The sequence below is a fragment of the Diplotaxodon limnothrissa genome, linkage group LG6 (assembly GCF_057381915.1).
Source record: "Diplotaxodon limnothrissa isolate DT_005_m linkage group LG6, D_limnothrissa_male_GT1.1, whole genome shotgun sequence".
NCBI lineage: Eukaryota > Metazoa > Chordata > Actinopteri > Cichliformes > Cichlidae > Diplotaxodon > Diplotaxodon limnothrissa.
In genome coordinates, this window is record NC_140601.1 from 33,713,570 (window position 1) to 33,741,142 (window position 27,573).

Here is a 27,573-nt window from a genome sequence, read left to right on the forward strand (position 1 = left end):
ACTGCTATTGTGTAGCAGTGAATACAGTTATTGTGGTGGAGTATTTAAATAAGTGTATTGGAAAAGAATCCTGTTACTCATGAACTGTTATCAGATTCTCTTCATGTGTGTTAATTTTAAAAGCTAACTTTATAAAATTAATAATAATAACTCTCATTTTAGAGATAGAACATAAATTGCTATTTAGAGAGTAAGTTGTTTAAAATAGTAGGTTTGATTTTCCTGACTAACTATCATGGACTTTCCAGATGACAGAAATATATATGTGTGTGTGTGTGTGTGTGTGTGTGTGTGTGTGTGTGTGTGTGTGTGTGTGTGTGTGTGTGTGTGTGTGTGTGTGTGTGTGCAGTCTCCTGGAGAAGCGGGGTAAAGGTAGCTGAGGTAGTGTGTCAGAGAGGAGGATGCTGGAAAAAAAAACTCCTCAGCTTCGGGGACAGTCCATCTCACCGTCTCACCTCATGCATTAATTTTATTCACTGTGTCACTTTCTGCCTATTTGCACTGTGATAGCTTAGTTGGTGTAAAGTGAATCCTGTGACTTTATTTTTAATTGCACTGACTATATAAAAGGCACACCAATTTCCTTTTGGATTAAAAAAGTTCTAATCAAATATTTGATTTACTCTGCTTCTTAAGTGTGTGAATTCAATAGTTTTACAATACATTTGATAAGGATTATGAGAAGTACCTTGAGAGAAGTACCTGTGTAAGAATCACTGTGGCAGTGATTATGATTTTATTATAACAGCAAATCTAGTGAAAAACAAATATGCAATTCATCATAACATAACAGTGTCTTCAAAACTCCCACCCCTGATCTTCATTCTACCGATGCTTAGAAATACTGGTGTGGGGTGACCAGAGCTTTGAAAACTATCTACACTGAAATAAAGCTGAAATTGGTACCAGGTAAATAAAAGCAAACTAAAATTCAATTGTACATTGAAAGTGAGTAAAATGAGAAAATAGATACGTTGGTTCAGTTGGCTGGAGTGTGATCAGAAGAAAATAACATATTCATTGTTTAACACTAAGAACAGAACAGAATAGGAGCTAAAATGTACTAGAGAAGCGAAATCAGTTGTTGGTCTCTGTTGACCTTCTTGCATAAGGTTATTTGTGTTGTTGCTTATGTTACACACACTGTTCTATGTGATGTCTTCAAATGTCCACTGTGTTTATGAATTAGGAAGAAACAGAACTTGATGCATTGAACTACAATTATCATCATATTCATGTTATTCTTTGAATACACAGATACGCATGTCTTTGAATAACAAAACAGCTTGTAAATGGGGGAAATTCTTTGCACATTTGGGTAATGTGCAAAGATCATTGGGATTATTAATGGGAATCATGAGAGTTGCATCACGACAAAGAATGTCTCTCTGTAAACATGTTTACTAACTGAATAGGAGAGCGACCATGCTGCTGTTGACCTGTGACATTACTCTGAACAGAATGCAAGATTTCATGTTTATACAGTAAAGTTAATAACTTCATTAAAACTGTGAAATTATTTTTCAGTTTCGCAAGAAAACCGATGTGTGAGACAGAGTGAGAGGTGTGTGAATCTCTGACTCTGGGTGTGATGGCAGCCCTAACTTCAAACAACACACATGTTAGACAGATGGAGACCCTCAGTTTCAAGAAGTGTGAACCTAAATTTCTATGTGAGGCTGTATCTTGTATGTGCTTATATTTCCCTATTTAGTTATGGTTATTGTTAAATAGTGTATAATTTGATAGTTTCTTATTTGTAATGCCTCATGTTTAGTTTACTTCCCCTCCTGATTCACCGTCTAAAATTACTGTTATCTTCTTGTGTCCACTTTCCCTAGTGACCTTGACCTGCTTGTCCTTTGTCTTTGTTTTCCCAGTGTTATTAATGTCCTCTCTGTGTTTCCAGCCAGTTTTAGATCCTGTTTACTCTTCTGTTTATGGATTTTTTTACCACCCAAAATGAAGGCTCATTTGCATTAGATTTCCATGTGTCTGTATTTGGGTTCTAAACTCTGCAGTGTACATTAGCATTTTATGTAATCAATATCACTCTAGAAACAGAACTGACTGATTCCAGAGACATATGAGTTTGACCATTTAAAGAGTAGCAGTGGGTTTAGCATGTGATAGCTGTTGGTTTGTCGCAAACTGCCTCAGGCTGAAGGTGTTTAAGTATTCCATAGATTTAGTCACATAGGCAAGAGGCAATTTTCCACAGCCTTTAACTCTAAACCATAATGGTATCCAAATAGAAGAAATGTGGGATGAATTACAAAAAAAGGACAACTGTTACTGTATGAGAAAAATGATATAGGCAAAATGACAAATCACTCAAAAACATCCTCTGAAAAATAACAGGGTTTGTCATATAAACAACATAACATCTCAACAAACAGAACAGCAAGTCAACACAAAGCAAAGGGACCCTGGGGTGTAGAGCCTTACGCATATGTATATGTGGAAGACAAAGTGCCAGAGAGGAAAAAAAGAGGAAAAAAGAGAAAAGAAGACAAAAAGAAAACAGAGGGGAAAAAAAAGCTGAAAAAAGATTGACAGAGTAAGAAAGAGCGAGAGCCGTCCTGAACCCTCACTTATGTTGACTGAGGTTCCTTGTACCTTTCCTCCTCCATGAAGTACAACCCATGAATCACATAACTTTCTGGGCATTCTACACAGACCTTATCATCCACCTTAGTTACAGTCATCTTTGACAGGTTTATGATCAAGGTTATGCCAGCCTTACATACGTGTGTAGGATGTAATTAATTCTACTTGACAAGTTTTTATTAAAAATGGCTTACAACGCCAAAATAAACCATAAATCTAACTAGTTAGGCATTTTTACAACTTTGAACATTTTGTGGTGTCAATTTTATTATTATAAATTATGGCTCTTTTGAGACATAATTTATAACAGTGCCAGTGCTATTAACAGTGCCATTTATTGTGTGTCTTGTGCATTTGTCTTGTCTTCCTCCTCTCACCCCAACCAGTCGCAGTAGGTGGCTGCCTGAATCTGGTTCTACAGAAGGTTTGTTCCTGTTAAAAGGAAGGTTTTCCTTCCTACTATCTGCAAGTGCTTACTCATAGTCTCAGTCTGTCTGCTCTTCCTGGACTACAGCTTGACATTCAACACCATAATGCAGGGGTGTCAAACTCAAATACACAGTGGGCCAAAATTCAAAACTGGAACAAAGTCACGGGCTAACATTAATATTTATTGAAATATATTTATTCCTCCAGATATAAGAATGAATCTTTTCTTATGAACTCAAACACGTTTTGCTGAAAAACTGAATATGGAACAAGCAAAGCTTAATACTAAACAATATATATATTAGCTGTATAATACCAGTAGGCCAGCTCTAATAGTAATTTGGTATGGCTTCGCGGGCCAAATGTAATTAGGCTGCGGGCCAAATTTGGCCCACGGGCCAGAGTTTGACACCTATGCCATAATGCCAAACTGGACCACCCTCAGATTCTCCCTGTGAAATTCTCCTGGATCAAAGACTTGCTCACCAACTGGCATCAATCAGTCCGATTCAGTGTGCTCTCCTACTCCCTGTGTGTTTGGCACGCAGGGGCCACAACTGAGAACAGGAAGGCACCAGGGGTGGCTGCCCTCTGCCACCTCTGGAGGCCATCACCAACTCCTCCTGTCTCAGGAAAACCAGGACCATCACAGGTGACCCCTTGCAACCTGCATACCACCTGTTTGACCCCCTGCCCTCTGGTTGGAGCTTCAGGTAAATCAGGTCCTACACCTCCAGCTTCTTTGTGCAGCACGCATATGTCAACCAGCATGCAGCCTGTTTCAGTTGCTCCTGCTTTTTTCTTCATACTTTAACTTTTATTAATTTTTGTCTCTGTCTTTTACTTAGCAATAGAGTGGTAGTTTGTTTTAATAGCTTTCTCTTTAAAAAGGGATTCCTGCTGTCTACTATTTATTTTTTATTCCGGCAGGTGTGGAACACACACACAATTTCATTGTACATGTGCAATGACAATACAGGGCTATTCTATTCTATTCTATTCTATTCTATTCTATTCTATGCTATTATGGAAAGCTTGTGAAAACTTCTTTAACCACTAGATGGCATATGTCAGCTATTTCAGAAACCCATCTAAGAATGCTCCATCTGTGTTGATGGTCCAGCTCTACCCCTCCCTTCACATTATTATGGCATTAAATAACGCCTATTGTTCCCATCATTTTTTTTAAACCTGAGAAAATTTCCTGTCAAGACTCTATTTGGACAAACTAAAGCAAAGATGAGGAGACTTCAAAACCTGCTGTTCACCTTTTGCAGTAAGTTGTTTAAACTGGTAAATAACTAAAATATAAAGATCAAAGGCTGATGTAGACCAAGTAGTACATCTATCTCTTCTAGTAATTTAGAAGAACGGTAGGCCAAATGCTTTTTCAGTCTTGGTAATTTCGTTATACAGCATTAACATTGTTAGTATGAAATCTTGCATGATGACCACAAAGAAAATACACACACAAAAACGTTTCACATTCTTTTTCCAGTTGCTCTGAGGTGTGTGACCAGTGCAGTAGGGGTGATCCATGTAACTGGAAATGTGGGGAGTGCGGTTAACGTTTCCTGTTCCTATGATGAGGGTTACGAGTCTTATGAGAAGTACCTTTGTAAGAATGACTGTGGTGACAGTGATGTTCTTATTACAACATCGGAATCAAGGAAAAATAAATGCAGGATCCATGATGACAAAACAGCACGAATCTTCACAACGACCATCTCTGATCTTCATTCTGCGGATGCTGGAAAATACTGGTGTGGAGTGACCAGAACTGGAAAAGATATTTACACTGAAGTCGAGCTGAAATTAGTAAAAGGTAAATAAAGACTTCTTTTGCACACTGAAAGTGAGTTACAGTTAAAGATAAGGAATTCATAGATAGTATCTGTTTGTTCAGCATTATCTGTTTCTCTGCTGTAAAATTTAAACTACTATATGAGCATCAAATGATGGAAAGCAGTCACAAGTTTAGAAATATAAACTTGAGTTCAATATGAAATCCTTAAGTTATATATACAGCTGTTTAATGGGTGTAACATGTCTTCTGATGCTTTTACCCCTGTTGACAGACCACTGCTGTGATACTGTGACCAAAATTCTGAATTATCAGGGATATTCAGAATCCATTAGTTGTCCGTATGAGCGTCAGTACCAGAACAGCCTGAAGTACATCTGCAGAGGAAACCGGCCCTCCACATGTCTTCAGCAGGCATTAATCACCTCTGGCAACAAGGAAAATGGACGATTCAGACTTGATGATGATAAAATGTTAAAAAAATTTACAGTGAACATCACCAGTTTGAGCCAAGAGGATTCAGGGTATTACCTTTGTGGTGTCCGAAGAAACTTTGCCCATAATGTTTTCTCTGCAGTTCTGTTGGAAGTTGAGGGTGAGCAGTCAAAGCTACTGTGTATTTAATTACATCCGTTGAATATCTGATGATTCTGAAATAACCTTTTTCTTTCATTCATACAGAGTTCTGCTGTGTCAAATCAACTAAAATAAATGGTACTGTGGGACATCCACTAACTTTGCAGTGTCCTTATCCTTCACAACACCGGGATAACAGGAAGTTCCTCTGCAAAGGAGACCAGCACAACAGCTGCACAGATATGCTGAAGAATCAAAGCAGATTCACACTACAAGATGCTTCTTCCAGCACTTTCATTGTGATAATCTCAAAGCTGGAGGCAGCTGATGCTGGGACATACTGGTGTGGATCAGACTCACAGTGGAGAGTTGGAAACTACACCAAGATTCAGTTGTCAGGTATGTTATACACTTTTGTACACACTATGATAATACAATAAATATATTTGTAGGATATGTGTTTGTTTGAGCTCCATTATGGAAATAGAGAGTAGGTGATCATTCAATTGTCTGAGGTTTGATCTAATAAAAACGGTTAGTCCAGTGCTCCCCACCCAAAGAATAAAATAAATAAATAAACAAAAACAAAAAAACAACAACAACTGAGCCTTACTACTGCTGGTAAATCACTACCAAAACTTTTTGCTGCCTCAGGACTGCGCTCTTCTGGACAGAGATCTCCGATGTTATTCCCGGGATCTGCTGGAGCCACTCGCCTAGCTTGGGAGTCACCGCACCTAGTGCTCCAATTACCACGGGGACCACCGTTACCTTCACCCTCCACATCCTCTCGAGCTCTTCTCTGAGCCCTTTGTATTTCTCCAGCTTCTCGTGTTCCTTCTTCCTGATATTGCTGTCATTCGGGACCGCTACATCAATCACTACGGCCGTCTTCTTCTGTTTGTCTACCACCACTATGTCCGGTTGGTTAGCCACCACCATTTTGTCCATCTGTATCTGGAAGTCCCACAGGATCTTAGCTCGGTCATTCTCCACCACCCTTGGGGGCATCATTCGTTGTCTCATCCTGGACTGTGGTGCTGACACTCACCAGTCCCCGGCCCCCTTCCTTCCGCTTAGCGTACAGCCTCAGGGTGCTGGACTTGGGGTGAAACCCTCCATGCATGGTAAGGAGCTTTCTTGTCTTTATGTCAGTGGCTTCTATCTCCTCCTTTGGCCAGCCTATTACCCCAGCAGGGTACCTGATCACAGGCAGGGCGTACGTGTTGATGGCCCGGATCTTGTTCTTACCATTCAGCTGACTCCTCAGGACTTGCCTGACCCTCTGCAGGTACTTGGTGGTTGCAGCTTTTCTAGCGGCCTCTTCATGGTTCCCATTCGCCTGCGGGATCCCCAGGTACTTGTAACTGTCCTCTATGTCTGCAATGTTGCCTTCTGGTAGTTCAATCTCCTCAGTTCTGACTACCTTCCCTCTCTTTGTTACCATCCGACTACACTTCTCCAGTCCGAACGACATTCCAATCTCATTGCTGTATAGCCTGGTAGTGTGGATCAGTGAATCGATGTCTCGTTCACTCTTGACATACAGCTTGATGTCATCCATGTACAGGAGGTGGCTGACAACTGCTCCGTTCCGTAGTCGGTATCCGTAGCCAGTCTTGTTAATGATCTCACTGAGGGGGTTCAGGCCTATGCAGAACAGCAGTGGGGACAGAGCATCTCCTTGGTAGATCCCGCACTTGATGGTGACTTGTGCTATGGGCTTGGAGTTGGCCTCTAGTGTTGTGCGCCACATCCCCATTGAGTTCCTGATGAAGGCTCTTAGGGTCCCATTGATCTTGTACAATTCTAAGCATTCCAGTATCCAGCTGTGGGGCATTGAGTCATAGGCCTTCTTGTAATCAATCCAGGCAGTGCACAGGTTGGTCAGTCTGGTCTTGCAGTCTCGGCTGACTGTTCTGTCTACCAGTAGCTGGTGTTTTGCGCCTCTGGTATTCTTGCCAATTCCTTTCTGTGTCCCGCCCATGTATTGACCCATGTGCCTGTTCATCTTAGCCGATATGATGCCTGACAGGAGCTTCCATGTGGTACTGAGGCAGGTTATTGGTCGGTAGTTGGAGGGGACCGGTCCCTTCTTGGGGTCCTTGGGGATCAGGACCGTCCGACCTTCGGTTAGCCATTCCGGGTGTCTCTCGTTAACTAGCAGCTGGTTCATTTGTGCTGCCAGACGCTCGTGGAGTGCAGTCAGCTTCTTTAGCCAGTAGGTGTGAACCATGTCGGGCCCTGGTGCTGTCCAACTCTTCATACTGGAGACCCTTTCTTGGATATCTGCCACTGTGATGGTTACTGGACCCTGTTCAAGGAGATCGCTATGGTCTGCCCTCAGATCCACTAGCCACTGGGTTGCGTCCTTCTCCCATATGCTCTTCCAGTATTGCTCCGTCTCCAGCCTTGGTGGTGCTGTTCTCTTATTATTATTGTTCCCTTGCCACTGAGAGTACACCTTTGCTGGTTCTGTGGAGAACAGCTGGTTTATTCTCCTGCCTTCTATCTCTCTGGTGTACCTCCTCAAGCGGCTGGCCAAGGCTGTGAGTCTTATGCACCTTCTTTGTCGCACCTTTCTGCAACTCCATTAGTTGGCTAACCTCCCTCCGTGCTACTTTGATCTTGCTTTCTAGCCTCCTTCTCCATGGAGGGTACTGCCCCTTGTGGCTGTTCAACTTGTAGCCAAGCATCTCACTGATCACTGCTGCCGTATTGTAGATCAGCTTGTTAGTGTCGGTAATCGTGGTTGTAGGTATTGTCCGTAGTGCTGCATTAACATCATCTAGCAGACCTTCTGAGGGTACTTCACGTAATCTTGGTAACTGGCTGTGGGGGATCCAGGTTTTAAGCTTGGCCATGATCCTATTTTTCAGGTCAGGTCCTCTGGCACTCAACGATCCTTCTCCTATCGCACTTGGGGCTATGTACCCACTCTCGGGTGGGGGTGATGATATTTCCCCCCCTGACCTGGCGTCCTGACTCCTCCTGTCGCAAAACAGTTGTCAAGCTCTAAAAAGTACTGAAATAGTTCAGCTGATGCCATTTTGTAAAGGCAGAGAATTCAGAAACACATCATCTCTAAAAATGAGGTTCATACATTCTATATATTCAAGTTTCATTCTATATATTCAAGTTTCATTCTATATATTCAAGTTTCATTCTATATATTCAAGTTTCATTCTATATATTCAACAGATCATTCTATATATTCAAGTTTCATTCTATATATTCAACAGCTCATTCTATATATTCAAGTTTCATTCTATATATTCAACAGATCATTCTATATATTCAAGTTTCATTCTATATATTCAAGTTTCATTGTATATATTCAAGTTTCATTCTATATATTCAAAAGATCATTGTATATATTCAAGTTTCATTCTATATATTCAAAAGATCATTCTATATATTCAAAAGATCATTGTATATATTCAAGTTTCATTCTATATATTCAAAAGATCATTCTATATATTCAAAAGATCATTGTATATATTCAAGTTTCATTCTATATATTCAACAGATCATTCTATATATTCAAGTTTCATTGTATATATTCAAGTTTCATTCTATATATTCAACAGATCATTCTATATATTCAAGTTTCATTCTATATATTCAACAGCTCATTCTATATATTCAAGTTTCATTCTATATATTCAACAGATCATTCTATATATTCAAGTTTCATTCTATATATTCAAGTTTCATTGTATATATTCAAGTTTCATTCTATATATTCAAAAGATCATTGTATATATTCAAGTTTCATTCTATATATTCAAAAGATCATTGTATATATTCAAGTTTCATTGTATATATTCAAGTTTCATTCTATATATTCAAAAGATCATTGTATATATTCAAGTTTCATTCTATATATGCAGAAGATCATTCTATATATTCAGACTTTGGTTGGAATATATATATATAATATTTTCCTAAAGGGCATTCCATTATATATATATATATATATATATATATATATATATATATATATATATATATATATATATATATATATATATATATACTTTGTTAGAGTGTCAGTTTAGGACATTTGGATTGAAAAATAGAGCAGTGAAAAGTAACAGGGCCATAATACACAGATATGTGTAATGTGTAAACAGCCCAGCACTCGCCTTTGACGGATATCCTTCAGAGAAGCCAAGAAAATCAATTTCCTTCCCTTACCTGCAGTATTGCTGGATAGTCTGTCACAGTGAGCCCCCTGCTGGTGATGTATTAGTGTAACATTGATTATAAGAGTAGGACTAGAAGGTTATCCACATTGTGGTTATTTCCTAACAAACTGTCAGTCACAGGTTGTAAATAAATGAGTGCTCAGAGTCCTTGTTTGCATAAGTAGTTCCTTTGTGTATCTGGTTTAAAAACACCTACATGGCAAAAAACCCTGTGTGATTGGACTTTTTATAGTTTTGTACTACTCTCGCTAAAAAAAATCATGGTAATGACACCATTCACCTCTATGTAGCTGTGTTTTTAAGCAGTTATGCTGAACTGTTAATCAACTAATTAGTGCAGAGGTTGTTCTGTACAATAAGTTTCTTTGACAAACTGCTTTCATTGTATGGGCTTGGTTGGCTCAATAATTGATAGTTTCTGTTTAATGATGAGTAAAGAAAGGTGGCATCAAAAGTAATGAAAAATAGAGTATTTACACCAACAGGATTTGCAAGGTTTTGGGTTATTTATTTATTTACTTTAAACTGTGAGCGAAAAATGTTGCAGACTTCTTTTGCAGTCATTGCTTTTATCCTCACAAGGGCATGTATCTAGTAAGGGTCCCCAGGCTAGATCCCCACATGCTACCTAAGCTTACCTCGGAATATGACACAATTGAATCCATATCCCAAAAAGTTGATTCTGTTCATTTGGATATTGCAGAGGATCAAATAATTATTTTCCCCACTCTATATTTCACATGTTATAAGTAGATTTGACCTGCTACATACTAAAGATAATAATGAAATTCTTTCTACATAATGAGACAGGAAGGAAAGAGTGAGCGGCACGTGATACATTTTTAGTTTATCATCTCCTGCCATTGTATTAAAGTCTGTGTTAAAACAAAGTTGCTAAGAGCACTTATAGTTATTTTCTCTTGCAGTCTTTCCACAGAGCACTCTGGGAAAAAAGAACCCAGGTAAATAAATTAAAGATATATTATATATGTATGACTGTCAATGTGTACTTCTGTGTTATGAGAACAATAGTTTTTTGTTTGTTTGTTTTTCAGCACTCTATGTGATACCCCCTGTACTGCTTTTCATATGTATCCTCGTTCTTGTTTATAAGTACAGACGTTCCAGGATTGAAGGTATCTTTTATATTCATATGCACAGAGAGACCCTTACACTCAAATGTGCATGCAAATACAGCATAACCATATTTAATGCTGTGTGTTTTCAGAAGCTGTTCTCTCCCTGCGGAGAAATGCATCTAGGAAAAAGAGTTCAAAGAAGGTGATTGGTGCAGCACAAAGTGAAGTAAGAAAACTAAAGTGTAAAGTCTTAATAGAGAAGTATGAATGAATGAATTATGAATATTTAGGATTAAAAAAATAACTGATTTTTTACTGTTTGTTAGGTTTAATATGCAAGATTAGTTTGGAATGTGGGACAATTGGAATTTAATTGGATCTCCCATTTGGATTTGTTATGTCTACATTCATTTACAGATGAGGACACAATTATTAGCCCCACCCTATGAAAATGAATGTTTTTGTAAAATATTTTCACAGGTGTTTTTTTTTTTTTTTTTTTAAACAGAACAAGTGATTTTCAACACAGCATTTCTAAACAAACTAATTTGCACACTTTCACAGAAACATTTGGGGGAAATAATACCAGAATCAATGCAGTGTTTCTGGTGTTTATAAGACGACTATAGTGGCAGCCTAACAGAAACTTTCCTGACTTCAGCCAATGTGACCATTGAATTGCTTCTCTGTTCATTATTTATTGTCCCTCTAGTGTCCACTGGGTGGCGACATTTTTCCACACAAGACAGCACCTGTGACTATCACAGTCAGTATAATAAGCCCTATTAAAACTGACCTTTTTCATTCAGCCACAGCACTGCTGCTATGCAAGGATGTGGTTAAAACTTTGGGTTATGTTCCAGTTTACAAACAGTTCAAAAACTTCAGCAAATCTGTTTAGACTTGAGAAAAATACTTTTAGATGTAGAAAGTTATTACAGGATTTTAAAATGTCAAGAACTGGAGTGAAATCAGTAAATTCAATGAAAGTGACACATTATGGAACAAGCCTGGGAGAGGTAGGAAAGAAACAATCTCAAGGACAGACGTGTACATAGGGCTGGGTATCGTCACTGATTTCTAGAATCGATTCGATTCCAATTCCTAAGGTCCTTATTTGATTTGATCCAAGATTCGATTTGAACCACGACTCGATTCGATGGGAAATTTTGCCTCAGACAGTCAGACATATACATATACAATATACAATATACAATAGACATATACAAATTTTATTTTTATAGATATAAAAATATGGATAAGTGATCACACTTATCCATATTTTTATATCTATAAAAATAAAATTGACACTTGTGAAACTTTATCAAAGGTGTAAGCATCACAGCAGATGCCTTTGTGTCAAAGTAACTGTGGATAAAACACAGAAAACCTTGAAGGAGATTTTCCTGGCCTGGCTTTTTATAGCAGATAACCTTAAAAATATTCTGCAGTAGAACAAAAACTGAAGAAAACCATGACTCAACATATGAACATTACCTGATGCTGCTGAAGTGAAGCAGAGCAAAGTTACAGAGGCTCTATTAGAGACACAATTTTGCATAATTTGAAAAAGTTTACATTTCTTCAGTATTGAACACCAGAAATAAGGTTTTTTTGTCAGAAGTCATTTAAGTTAAAAATAAATTAATTAATTAAAAAAACAGTGGCCGAGAGCACATTACGGTAGACTGGTGGGTAATAAGCAAGCACATAATGCAAAAAAAAAAAAAGATTTGAGATGGGAAACTTTTCTTGAAGTACACTGAGAGAGAGAGAGAGAGAGAGAGAGAGAGAGAGAGAGAGAGCTGTGCATGAAGTGTGATTTTTATCGTGGTGGAGACAAAGTAAGAGGGAATTCATGACGTTCATGTGAAGCAAAAATCTGAAGCCAGTTTGCATCTTGTTTTGCTCCTGGTTCCGTCAATTTTGGTTGGAGAGAGACAAAAACCTGCAGCTTCAGAATGTAGCACAAAAAAAGACATAAACACAAAGCACAGACCCGACGCATCAGAATCAGTGAGCTGTCGGCTTTCAGCCCCGGCAGCATGTACGTGCCATCGGGTGAGAAAGTCGACATCTCACTGATTCTGATGCGTCGGCGGGTCCTTAACGTCTTTGTGCAGAATCTGTGTACCTGCTCTCATTTACTGTTTTAGCTGTTTGGTGGTTGTCGAAATTTTTCTGAGGTTCAACCTGAGATTCTGGCGTTTCGGGCAAAATAAATTTATACTTAAAAATCGATTCAGGATTTTAATGAATCAATATCGCGTTATTCAAGCTAGAATCGACTTTAATTGGAAAAATTATAATCAAAACCCACCCCTACGTCTACACTACAACTTGACTCACTGTTAAGGTGTACAACCATAAGGAAATACTTCTACTGGCTTTAGTGTAATTGTAGAACATTTCTAAATGTGTCCACAACTCAATTCTCTGCAACACGTGTCATTCATTTGTTCTGTTTAATGTGTCTTGATTCTTTTTTAGATTTATAAAAATCAAGGTGTGGTGACCTCCAATGACCAAAGCACCAGTAACGTCTATGAAGAAGTAGATGTAGAAGTACACTACGAAAACTTGACCGCAAGTGAATAAATCTACTGCAATGAAAATTTCCATAAACCCAACAGAAGATACAGTTCAGTCCATAAATATTTGGACAGATACAACTATTTTCTCATTTTGGTTCTTTAAATGAAACAACTCAGATGCAGCTGAAGGGACTCAAAAGTAATTGGACAAATTAAATAGGTGAAAATAAAATGTTAATTTCTAATACATGATTGAAACCCTTTGCTGGCAATTACACCCCCAAGTCTTGAACTCATGGACATCACCAGGTGCTGGGTTTCCTTCTTTTAGTCTTTAACAAATAAAATGCACGCCCACTTGGGTTAACATCAGGTCACCCACTTGGCCATTCAAAAATATTCCACATCTTTGGTTTAATAAACTCCTGGGTTGCTTTGTCTGTATGTTTTGGGTCATTGTCCATCTGTACAAGTCCATCTGCCCAATCAATTTGAAGAGTGCTGTCACTTGGTTGGCTGTTGTAAACGGGTTTCTCTTCACCATGAAATGATTCTGCGATCATCTACCAAAGTTGTCTTCCATGGACATCCAGGTCTTTTTGCATTACTGAGTTTACCAGTGCTTTCTTTCTTTCTCAGGATGTACCAAACTAGATTTTATCACTCCAAATATTGAAGCAATTTCTCAGATGGGTTTTTCTGTTTTCTCAGCTTAAGGATGGCTTTTTTCACCTGCATGGAGAACTCCTTTGGATGCATGTTGTCTGTTCACAGCAAAATATTCCAAATGCAAGCATGACACATCAAATCAACTCCAAGCCCTTTATCTGCTTAATTAATAATGACATAATACAGGAAGTGCCCACACCTGCCCATGAAACAGCCTTTGAGTTGTCCAGTTACTTCTGGTCCCTTTATAAAGCGGTTGGCACATGTTAAGAAGCTGAAACTCCAAAACTCTTTATTCAATTTGACTGTGGATACCCTCAAATGAAAGCTGAGAGTCTACGCATTATGTCCATGTCCACTGTATAACTATAATTAGAATATGTTCTGGCAAAGAGGTATAAAAACAATTATAAACTGGAAGTAGCGCTCGCATCTGTAGTTACTAGCTTTGATTTTAATTGCTTAGTGTTCATAAAAATATCTGCTGTTTTTTTAATGTGAAAATCTAATAATGCAAAATCTCACATGATTTTTAAGTGAACAAATACAAAAGTGGAACACAATCAAATTTGTTTGCATACAGTAATAAAACATTACCTTTTATTCTATTTTATATATTAGTTTTTGGTTTGGTTTATTGTTTTGAACTATTTAAAGAAGTCACCACTTTGTTAGAGTGTCAGTTTTAGACATTTGGAGTCAAAAATACAGCAGTGAAAGTAAAATATACACACATATATATATATTGGACCTGGTCATCACCCATGGGCTGTCCACCAGCGTGTCCTCTGTTGTTGACTTGGCTGTCTCTGACCACTACTGTGTGTGTTTTTTTTTTTAACATCACCGGTTTTATTCAGCGGAAGACCTCAGTGCGAACTGTGAGGAGGCGCTATCTAACCTCTGAAGTGGCTGCAAATTTTACCAGGGTTTTAGTCAAATGCCCCCCTGTGATTTTACCTGCACCCTGCGATTTGATTTTTAGTTATTTTAACAGCAAACTGAAGAAAAGCCTTGACTCCGTTGCTCCACTCACCACCAAAAAGATTAACGTAAAACATGCATCACCCTGGAGAAACGAAGAAGTCAAAAAACTCAAAAGAAATTGCAGGGCAGCAGAAAGGAGATGGAGGAAAAATAAAAATAATATCAACCATCAAATATTTTCCGAGCAACTTAAAATGTACAATAATACATTAAGGAAGTCAAGAAATTCATACTTCACCAAAATAATCAGTATTAACAAAAATAATCCCAAGGTCCTCTTTTCCACCATAGATCATTTATTTAACCCTGATTTTAAAAGCTCCAAAAGAACCCCCACAGACTCGCTCTGTGAGCAGTTTGCAGACCACTTCAGGGGAAAGATCAGCGCCATCAGATCTGATATTTTATCTAATCGCGATATGATTGTAAACACATCTGAGGGCTCGATTGTACCTGAGGAGACACTGGACAGCTTTGTCCTGGTTAATGCTGAGAACTTTCAGAAGGTTTTCTCCACAGTGAGACCCACCACATGTCTTTTAGATCCAATCCCTTCTTCACTCTTTAAAACACTTTATGGATTTTTTGAGGCTGAGCTTTTATACATGATGAATTGCTCTCTTCAGTTGGGTGTCTTCCCTGCTGCCTTTAAAACGGCAGTGGTGAGGCCCCTTCTGAAGAAGAGCAATTTGGATTGTAATGATTTTAATAACTACAGACCTGTATCCAACTTACCATTTTTAAGTAAAGTCTTAGAAAAACTTGTTTTTACTCAGATTACTGATTTTCTCAATGATAGACAGATCCTGGAGATATTCCAGTCTGGATTTAGGGTGAACCACAGCACAGAGACTGCTCTCCTAAAGGTTTTAAATGATCTTAGATGTAACTGGGACGCCCAAAAGCTCTCAGTCCTGGTGCTACTGGATCTAAGCGCAGCCTTTGATACAGTAGACCACGCTATTCTTTTAAACAGACTGAAACACATGGTGGGCCTCTCTGGTGCTGTACACAACTGGTTCACTTCCTATCTCTCTGACAGATCTTTTATGGTGAGTATGGATACATGCTCCTCTAAGATCCATGAAATGACATGTGGTGTGCCTCAAGGGTCGGTTCTAGGCCCTGTACTTTTTAATTTGTATATGTTGCCTCTCGGCAGTGTCATCAGGAGGCATGGAGTGAACTTCCACAGTTACGCTGATGACACGCAGCTGTACATCTCCGTGTCTCCTGATGACACCAGACCAATGGATGCCCTTTTTAACTGTATCTTGGATATAAGATCTTGGATGGCAGAAAACTTTTTACAGCTTAACCAGGACAAAACTGAAGTTTTAATTGTTGGTCCTGAGGCTCAGAGAGAGAAACTCTTGTCTAAATTAGAGGCATTTTCACTATGTCCTTCGCTACAAGTGAAAAACCTGGGTGTTATTTTTGACTCTGAGCTTGGTTTTATCCCACATGTTAAACATGTAACCAAAATTGGATTTTATCATCTAAAAAATATAGCCAGAGTCCGCCCTATTCTCTCTCGGGCCAACACGGAGATGCTGATGCATGCTTTTATTACCAGTCGCATTGATTACTGTAATGCCCTGCTCTCTGGTCTTCCTAAGAATATTTCAACTTTACAACTCTTGCAAAACTCGGCAGCTCGTGTGCTGACGAAGACCAGAGGGCGGGCCCACATTACACCGGTTTTAGAATCGCTGCACTGGCTCCCCATGTGTTTCAGGATCGATTTTAAAGTTCTTTTATTGGTTTTTAAATGTCTTAATGGTCTTGGGCCTTCTTATCTCTCAGATCTGCTTTTACCATACGAACCCTCGCGGACCCTGAGGTTCTCTGGTACTGGCCTTTTGATTGTCCCTAAAGTCAGGACACATACTCACGGAGAGGCAGCTTTTCAGTGGTATGGTCCTCGTCTGTGGAACAGCCTGCCGGAGGAGCTCAGGGCCGCAGAGAACGTACATGTTTTTAAGAACAGGCTCAAGACCCACCTTTTTAATTTAGCTTTTACTTAGCGTTTATTTATTTTTTATGCTTATTTATTCTATCCTGTTATTCTATTATTAATTTAGGATTTACCTAATATTTTTTGATTTTATTCTTATTCATTTTTTAATCTTCTTACTCTATTTATATTTATATTTATATTTATATTGTATCCTGTTCTTATTTATTTTATCATTTTACCCTGTATATATCGTATTGCGTCATATCTCCAGTGTTTCCTCGGAGGGCGCTCTCTGCACCGGGGCTGTTATTGACCGTGGCTGCTGGTCTCTGGGGTCCTCTCAGCCTGGTTGGGGGGCTCCTTGGCCTCCCTCCTGCTGTGTGCCCAGCCCGGAGGCTGCGGTCTGTGACCGGCTCCCGGTGCAGACGGTTCTCTGTTATAATGTTTCCTCACTTGGCTCATGCGAGCCCAGCCCAATTTTTACTCTTTAAGTGTGCGCGTGTGTGTATGTGTGTGTGGGTGGGGGTGGGGGGATATATGTGTATTGAGAGTGTGGGGAGTGAGTTGGAGGGTGGGGTGGGCTGCTTTTAACTATGTAAAGCACTTTGTGCTACATTTTTTCTGTATGAAAAGTGCTTTATAAATAAAGATTGATTGATACACACACATATATATATATATATATACATATATATATATATATATATATATATATATATATATATATATATATATATATACATATATATATATACACATATATATATATATATATATATATATATATACACATACGTGTGTGTGTGTGTGTGTGTGTGTGTGTGTGTATATATATATATATATATATATATATATAGCATTTTTCAAATCTACTAAATGCATTTTATATGTGTAATAAAGATTGCCTCATGATTTCTCAGGATAACAATCTGAGAAAATGTATTATCTGTGTTTGTTATTAATTAAAAATGTACAAAAATAAATAGCTTACTGTAAAGAACTGTGTAACATTAAAAACCACCAGGTTCCTGCTTCCTTCCTTGTCATCATCAGGGGAACAGATTTTGAGGTGGTTGAGTACTACAGACACCCAAGATAATAACGATGAAGGTGTTTTTAAAAAGGGCCCGAGCTGCCTTTGCCTATATCTAATGAGAATTATCATTGTTACGGCCTTTGCAGGTTATCCTGTGAAACAACAACAACACAATAACAACAAACCTCTCTGCTAGAAGCTAGTTAGGAATTAAATCTTTTGCTAGCGAACTGCCATTTATGCATAACCTCATTTTAACAGAAGCAGAAAAAACTGCTGATAAGTCATCAAATACACTCATGGCTAAACACAGACATAACTGAGTGAAATACAACATCAAATTTACGGTCTTATAATCGCACTGTCAGTTGTTCGGCGGCTGTTTTACTCTGAGCTGAAGCTGCGGACATGCACACCTACGGTGCATTCAGTGGTGCATGGGAAATCCCATACACACCCTACCCTTTTGGACATTAAAGAGAGATTGGGCAAAATTCCATTGTATATTGAAAGTTAGTAAAATTAAAAAATATATTTAGTTAAAGACAAAGACTTCAGTTTGCATGTCTTTAAACAGTGGTATAAGATTATCTGTTTTTTTTCTGCTGCAGAATCAAATAACCGTTTAACTCTAATTTTGAGCTAATTAATAATGGAATAACTGGTTCGTCTTAGTTCAGTCTTTATTAAAGTATCTGTGCAGGCCCCAAGTTGAAGACGATTTTTTTTTTTAACTTGTCGTCATTAGATTCAAGCTTTGGGACTAGAACAAAATCAGACGATTAATGATGCTTTTATATTAATGCATGCTTAATGTCAACAGGATGAAACACAAAACCTCTGAGTTGTTTTTCTGCAGTGAAAGCTTTATAGGTACAATTTCCTAAATCTCCTAACTCTTTTATTGGCAGTGCTGTTCTTAACACTTCTAACTTCTAAATACTTCTTTCACCACTAGATGGCCTATGTCAGCTATTTTACAAATTACTAAAATACATTTAGAGGAAGAGACATCGAAGAAAGCGCCATCCCCTCTGTACTTATAGTTCAGCTCTGCACGTCCCTTCTCATTGCTGTAAAAGACCACATTGTCTGCTTAACATTTTCAAATCTTAAATTTCAATCAGCCAAAGCAAAGATGTGGAGCCTCCAAAACCTGCTTTTCATCATCTGCAGTAAGTATTTTAAATGAATAAATAATTAAACATGTAAAGTTCAAAGGCAGATGTAGATTAAACAGTAGATTTATCTCTTTTAGTATTAAGGAGCAGTATGCAGGACCAGTTATGAAAAGTTAGATGGCTGTCCTGGTCATCTGATTTCTTTTTACAGCTCTAACGTTGCTTCAAATAAAACACATTTTCACATTATCTTTACAGTTGCTCTGAAATGTGTGACCAGCGCAGTAGGGGTGATCCATGTGACTGGATATGTGGGGAGTGCGGTTAACGTTTCCTGCTCTTATGATGAGGGTTATGAATCTTATGAAAAGTACCTGTGTAATAATGACTGTGGTAGTGGCGATGTTCTTATTACAACATCAAACTCCTCGAAAAATAAATACAGTATCCATGATGACAAAACAGCACGAATCTTCACAACGACCATCTCTGATCTTCATTCTGTGGATGTTGGGAAATACTGGTGTGGAGTGACCATATTTGGAATAGATATCTACACTGAAATCGAGCTGAAATTAGTACCAGGTAAATAAAGACATGGACAAGTTGAGTTGTCCATTTAAAGTGATTAAAAATTATATAAAGAAAGTTAAACGTACTGCCATTACCAGCTATATCTGCTGTAAAATCAACATACTGTTTAACTGTAGTTTAACTCAATACTCATTGGTTCAGTTTAGTACAATCAATCTTAAGCTCCTATGCTGACATCTCAGTGCTTAAGCCCGATGGATAAACATGTACAGACCAGTAACAATAAGACATAAAACACTCCCGAGTAGATAAAATAATAAATGCAAACAGTAAACGCTCATATAAGTACTGCATGATGCAAAAGACATTAAATCAGTGACTAATGAGGAGATAAAATAATAAATGCAAAAAGTAAATATATTTAAACCCTCGTATAAGCATGTATGTGAAGCAAGCGAAAGACCTTAAAACAATGAGTTGAATATAAAACTCTTGTTCTTTATATATAACCATTTTTTGGCTGTAACGCTTCTGGTGCTGTTTACCTTCTTGACAGACAGCTGCTGTGACACTGTGACCAAAGTTCAAAGTTATGAGGGATACTCTGAGTCTGTCAGTTGTCCGTATGAGTCTCAGTATCAGAACAGTCTAAAGTACATCTGCAGAGGAAACCAGCCCTCCACATGTCTGCAGCAGGCACTGATCACCTCTGACACCAAACAAAATGGACGAATTTACGACTGTGCGTAAATCCCCCCTAATATTGGTATGATCCGAGCTCAGACACTTAGGCTACGTTCACACTGCAGGTCTTAATGCTCAATTCCGATTTTTTGATCAAATCCGATTATTTTGTCATTTACATAATAATGTAAATAACCTAATAATGATCCTTATTGCTGTTTTAGAGAGGAGCGGTGCTTCAAAGGATAGTTGCAGATTTCTGTCAGAATCTGCAGATTATACAGTACAAATAAAATGTTCACGTTTCTCCAACATTGTCTTCCCAACAGTTTCACTGATATCTACACGGGATGGCCAGAGAAGCGTTCGCGATGTCTTCTCTGGCGCTGATAATTGGCGTCTGTCTTGTGTCAGTGACGTAAAAGACGGATTTAATGCGACCTGACCGTTCAAACAGCAGTCGCTTTCTAAAACATCGGATATGTATCGGATTCAGTACCACATACGAAAGTGACCCAGATCGGATTTGAAAATATCGGATTTGTGCCGTTCACACTGTCATACCATGATCGGATATGGGTCGCATAGGGTCAAAAAAATCGGATTTGATGCGCTTTCGCTTGCAGTGTGAACGTAGCCTAAGCGACTGAGCGAGGGGGCAGGGGGAGCTGCTACCTGCGAGTGTGCTGTTGGAGAAGCGCAGCGAGGCAGACAGAGGAGAACTGAAGTTTGACCAGGTACCAAAGCAAATCATTCGTACTGTAAAAATAATGTAAATATGACGGTGTATCACGAAAGATTGATATCAAACTGATCACTTGACCCATATTACATTAGTTGTTCTTCAAGTGAATCAACAAATGGCGAAATGAAAAGCCGAACAACAGTGCTGTTTTTTTAGAGTCTTAGCTTATATGTATGTTTATTTCATATTTTCAGTTGTTACCCTCCACGGCTAAATAAATCGGTTTCAGTAATGATATACAAGAATGGACATAATGGGCTTCTTTCAAAGAAAAAACTCTGGTAGATGTTATTTTATATATTATGCTTTGTATGTTGTTCAGTATAGTTCTATGCAAAACAAGAGGAATTTCAATACACAGCAGTATATTCACAGTTTAAACCAGATATTTACACACACTTTATGCAAAACACTATAAAAAAAATTTTTTACTGTACAACATCAATTTAGAGGAAACTTGTTCTGTCTTGGATAAATAAATATTGAAATATCTTTTGAATTAGTTAAATGTCAGAATAAAGAGAGACAGAGCGGTCTATTTTTTATCGCTTTCATCAAATTTAGGAGTACATATCCACTAAGTTTATTGTTAATTAATAAGAAAACTCCAGACGATTTCATTCTGAGCTGAAGAAGCTTCTGATAGGTTAGTAGAGTCCATGTGAGTAAATTGGTGGCACAGCTGTGGATGCATATAAGGCAAAACACAAAGCCTGTTTCTTTGAAATGGGAAAATCAAGAATTGTCAACCAAAACACCAGGAAAAGAATTGTGGAGCTCCATAAGTGTGGCTCAATTTTGAATACAATTTGGTGCCATTTACAGTTAAGAAATACAGAGTTTCTCTCTTTACTCTTAAAGTTAACGAATGTTTTTTATATTTATCAACCTAAAAAATTTAGTCTGATTTGATGTTACAATTAAAAAAGTGTTTGTGTTTTTATTAAAAATATATATATAAGTGTAGTGCAGGTCTATGATGATTTTTAGTGCTGCTATCATCTAGTTCTGATTCTGGTTCTGGCTTGGTTAAATCCTAAGTAGTCCTGATTTTGAACTGTTGTAGTCCTGTTTTAATTCCGGATCAGATCTGTGTCATGAATCGCTGTGTGGCAGGCATGAGTTGGACCCAAGATGCAGGCACTCAGACTCGAGGGATGAACTCAAAAAACTCAGCTTTATTTGCTGACAGGGGAAAAGCATACTAAACTAAACTAAAAAAAATATAAACTCACACTTTGCAGAGAGGCACACGAGGAAACACACAGCTTGAGGGACAACACTGACTCAGAGAAACACAGGGTTTAAATACACTGGGAAGTAATGAGGGGAATGAGACACAGAAGGAGGGCACAGCTGGGAGAAATCAGGACTGACGAGACAAGGAAGCAAAGCAGGACACATTCACATAAGACACGGACCTTCAAAGTAAAACAGGAAGTATGACACAGACTTACACAGAACCGAGGAGACACAGAAACATGAAGGGCAAGGGATCAAAACTAGAAACCATAGAATAACTCACACAAAAATCACAAAGAACTAAACACGCTGGGTCAGGAGACCCAGGACCCTGACAATCTGGGTCTGGTTGAATTGGGGTTTAGTCCTCGTGTCTTGATACAGACCTGATTTTGTTCTGCCTTGCTGCTTAATTAAAAAACTAGTTTAAGGTGTCCTGCATATGTGATATATATTTTTCCCTATATGAAGTCATTCTTTTTTGAACAAAACTCAAAACAGAGCCAATTAATCTTTCAGTCATTTCCATAAATAAATAAATAAATTTCATACCATGAATTATGGTTAACATTTGGTTTTGGTTATGGCTTCATGGTTACATGAAGTAAATGTAAGTCAAGCCAATATGTTAAAACATCTGTGGGTGTGTGCACCAGTAACCACAGTTAAGTTATAAACGTAACTTATAAACCGAAAATTATGAAACCATTACGCAAGTCCACGGGTCTTCTGTTAGGTGCATGAAAGATTGTTATTGAAAGTGTGCAATTTTACTGTGTTCTGTTTTGGTTTCTATTTTTCAGATGCAGCACTCTATGTGGTTTACACCAGCGGTCCCCAACCCCCCGGGCCTCGGACCGGTACCGGTCCGTGAGTCGTTTGGTATCGGGCCGCGAGAGTTGAGGCTCAGGTGTGAAATGTATGGTTTTGAGGGTTTTTATCGGTTTTCAGCATTATTTTGTTTTCGTTTTTATCGTTAACTTGGTTTTCCTGGGTCTTTTCACGTGTGTTATGAATAAATCTTCTTTTTTTCGGTACCGGTACTAGTTTTATTTTGTTGTATTTATCTGCGACACCTTAAAGGCCGGTCCGTGAAAATATTGTCGAGCATAAACCGGTCCATGGCGCAAAAGAGGTTGGAGACCGCTGGTTTACACAGTACCCATTGCGCTGCTGATAATGTGCGTTCTAGTAATTGTTTATAAGTACAGATGTCTCAAAGGTATTGTTACATTCATATACACACAGAGACCCTTAAACTCAGATGTGCATGAAAAACTAGCATAACCACATCTAATGCTGTGTATTTTCTGAAGCTGGGGACACCACGAGCAAACATACACCAAAGGCAAAGAGCTCAAAGGAAGTGATGGGTGCAACAGGAAGCAGAGTAAGTCTTAGAGAAAGAGTATTAATAGAGTTGTGCGTCTATAACACACTCCACTATAAATAATTACAATAAAAGAAATGACTGATTTTACTCATAGTCCAAACAACCTTTAATATGTAAAATTTATTTGGCGATTTAATTAAATAGGAAGATGTAGTCTAACTGTTTTGAACACAAGAGTTAAAAGAGAAGTGCTCCCTTGACCTGTTTTCACTTCTATATCATAGTGTGACATTAACCGTACACTTTTAGGAAGTGTATCATGGTGCATTGTTACACTGTGGCATGAAAGAGTGGCTATTGACCAACAGGCTGCACTTCCAGAACACTGATTATAGAATTTGTGTGCTGTTACATTTATTACCCTTAACTATAATTCCTTAAAAAAAATGTTTACTGAATTTTGGTTATTATAACCCTGGATGGACATAAATTAATACTGCAACCTGACTTGCTGGAGGAAGCATAAGGCTACTTTGGCTGAAATGCCAGTGTATAGACATTTTTTTCCAACAGCCCAGGTCTCTGCAACGTGTGTCGTTCATTGTTCTGCTTACTGTGTGCTGATTCTTTTTTAGATTTATGAAAATCAAGAAAGTGTCTTGACCTACAAAAAGCAACGCACCTGTAGCCACCATGAAGATCCAGGTAGAGATGAAGAGGTCTACGCAAACATGCCCACAACAGAAGAAATCCACTGTAATGAAAGTTTCCATAATAGAAAAACATGAATTGAGTTCACAACTGTGGTTCCATATATTTCATTTCATTAGTATTCCTTAGAGTGTTCATAAAACTTTCTACTCTTTTTAAAATAAAAATGTAGAATTCTCCAAATGTAAATTATCAACATGAGTGTGAACTAACTAAATAAGCAAAGTAAAATAAAGTACAGTCTGGCGAAACATAATAATACATTTAATAGTACACTGATTTATATTCATCTTCATTTATTTTACCTAATTAAACTTTTATTACCACAACTGCTTTTCCAGTTAACAGAGTTTTGTACCCCCCAAAAAAGACAGACATACTTCAGAAGAGCAGGACAATCAACTTCTTTCCTTCCCTTTCAGTGTCTGGATATAACATATATATTCACTGGACTGTAATGGAAAGTATATCACAGAGGTGCAAAGTGTAAAATATAGAAAAACACACAACACAGTTTCACACTACGCCTTGTGAGTCCATATGTTACTTAAAGGAAAAATCATCAGAAGGTTCTCCAAGAACAAATACTTTCTTGTCTTGGTCATGAAAATAATGGAACGCTGAATTTGCCAGGATCTACTAAAGAAAACATGAAGTTCTTTTGTAAATTATGGCCATATGGTAACACGGTGGCGTGGTGGTTAGCATTATTGCCTCACAGCAAGAAGGTCCTGGGTTTGACTCAGCTGACCAGGGCCTTTCTGTGTGGCGTTTGCATGTTCTCCCCATGTTTGCAGGTTCTCTCCAGGTACTCCAGCTTCCTATCACAGTCCAAAGACATGCAGTTATGGGTGTTAGGTTAACTGATGATTCTGGGGATGGAGACAATGGTTGTCTGTCTCTCTGTGTTAGCCCTACGATAGACTGGTGACCTGTCCAGGGTCTACCCTGCCTCGAGCCCTATTAGGCTCCAGCAGGCAAACCCTGACGAGGATAAGCGGAACACAATGGATGGATGACCATTATTAGAGTAACAATAGAAGATTCACTGCAATATGTTTATTTTCTCATGACGTGTAAATCACTGGTTGTTTTCTGTGTAAGAAAAACATGGTAATTATGCCATGAACATGTACAGTTTACATCTGAAAGAGAAGGTACAACCTCTCTAATGACCTAAGGATGTGTGTGTATGCCAGAGCACTCTGGAACACACACAGTCTTTGCAGACTACTTGTAGAGGGAGGGCCCAGTGAACCATGTGTCTCAGAATGAAAGCATAATGGTGAAACAGTAAATATGGAACCCCCAGGCCGCCCGACTTGACTGGTTGATGTAGCCTTTTAAGCTTTATACTAGGACATTACTTGTCAAATTGATGGAAATATTTTGATGGGATTTTTAGCAGGAGTGTTTGTAGTGTTTGTAGTAAGTAATTACATTCTCACCCTTTTGGGCACAGTTCATTTTAATGATGTTAACTTTGCCCAAAAGGGTGAGAAACAAAGGGGACCATCTAATTATGTTGGTTCTGAACTTGTCCAATAGAGGTTCAAAATTAGCCTGAAACATGTTAGATATCAAAGGGGGGAATGTAATGCCCAAGTATTTAATACCAGTCTGAAGCCAGCTGAAATCATCTGGCTGGAACAGGGTTTGGGGGCAGTAGGCAGTCAGAGGGAGCGCTTCGGACTTTGACCAATTTCATACTTGAACTTTTATTAATTTTTTCTGTGTGTCTTTTACTTAGCAGTAAAGTGGTAGTTTGTTTTAATAGCTCTCTCTTTAAAAAGGGATTCCTGCTGTCTACTATTTATATTTTATGCCGGCATGGTTGGTGTGGCACACACACAATTTTACAATTTCATTGTACATGCACTGTTAAAAAAACCCATCCTGAAACAACGGTAATATTCCGGCAGCTGGGGCGCCAAAATACGACCGTGAAATAACAGAAAATAACTCCCCATAAAAATACGGTTATTTCCAGTAATGAAAATACAATTAGTTGCGCTAATTTGACATGGGATCTCGCCTTTTTCAAGTGCCGCTAAACATTAAATCAGGAACATGTTAATGTGATTAAACAATGAAATCATCTATAAATAGGGGGGAAAAAAACATCTTAAAAAAACGGTAATATTCCGGCAGCTGGGGCGCCAAAATACGACCGTAAAATAACAGAAAATAACTGTCCCATAAAAATACAGTTATTTTCAGTAATGAAAATAGAGTTTGTTGCGCTAATTTGACATGGGATTTGACATTCAAAATGTGAAGTCAAAGTCTATTTACGTAACTTTAATGATATTCTAGAAGAACAGAAGATTACTGTAAAATGCACAGTAAAATACCTTCATATTAGGGTTTTTTCCTATGGTCGCAGCCATACCCGCAACCTTGTTGTTGTTAGTTCACATTCATTGGCCAATGCTTAGCGTCATGTTATTTATAATAATTACAATTCCTACCTCTACATTTCTTTTTCAAAATATATCATTAGCATAGCGTGTCCGTGCAATGTTTTACATTGTGGCATGCAGAGAAATCTTAACAAAGAAGCTCACAGAAAGAGATTGAGCTTGTTATTTAACCCCTAGCTGGTAGGGGGAGCTCTTTATTAAAACGCTTGCCAGTGCTACAATATGCCTCAAGGTTCAGCAACAGCACAACAGAAGTCACTCATGGTACAGCACTCTCTCTACAAAACAACAACTGTCAGTGACGCTGCACCACGGCGTAAACATAACATTCAAGATAACAGTTAAAAGTAACGTAACCATAAACAATAAAACAAGAACATCTGAACAGCAGCACATGTCCCAAGGCCTGATGGGAGACATTTCTGGATGTATTTTTACAATCTAAATATGCATATGTACAACAAAATATATTTAACAAACAAGTAAATTGTGTTTTATTACATTTACAGTGATGTTATGTTATTTTACATCTGACGTGTCAGATCACAGTCTACTTATGTAAATGTCATGATATTCTAGAAAAACAGTACACAACTGTAAAATACACAGTAAAATAATTTGACATTACTATTTTTTGGAACAGTGTGTACAATGACAATAAAGGGCTATTCTATTCAATCCTATGCTATTATGGAAAGCTTGTGAAATCTTCTTTAACCACTAGATGGAATGTGTAAGCCCAACTAAGAATGCTCCACCTCATCTGTGTTGATGGTCCAGCTCTACCCCTCCCTTCACATTACTATGGCGTTAAATGACACCTATTGTTGGCATGATTTTTTTTAAACCTGAGAGAATTTCCTGTCAAGTCTCTATATGGACAAA

At 38.2% G+C, this 27,573-nt stretch overlaps 2 protein-coding genes across 2 annotated transcripts; both read left to right on the forward strand.

Moving 5' to 3' along the window:
* The first annotated feature begins 4,251 nt into the window (after positions 1–4,251).
* On the forward strand, positions 4,252–14,327 carry LOC146630975 (polymeric immunoglobulin receptor-like). The gene is made up of 8 exons (XM_085355080.1): positions 4,252–4,315; positions 4,538–4,864; positions 5,118–5,438; positions 5,525–5,818; positions 10,557–10,592; positions 10,686–10,766; positions 10,859–10,935; positions 13,200–14,327. The coding sequence occupies exons 1-8, from the start codon at positions 4,279–4,281 to the stop codon at positions 13,305–13,307; spliced, it is 1,281 nt and encodes a 426-aa protein (XP_085211206.1). The 5' UTR covers positions 4,252–4,278; the 3' UTR covers positions 13,308–14,327.
* A 4,706-nt stretch (positions 14,328–19,033) lies between these two features.
* Positions 19,034–20,300, forward strand: LOC146630976 (CMRF35-like molecule 3). Its single transcript, XM_085356636.1, has 3 exons — positions 19,034–19,070; positions 19,275–19,601; positions 20,107–20,300. Exons 1-3 carry the CDS (start codon positions 19,034–19,036, stop codon positions 20,298–20,300), a joined length of 558 nt encoding a protein of 185 aa, XP_085212762.1.
* Positions 20,301–27,573: the final 7,273 nt, after the last annotated feature.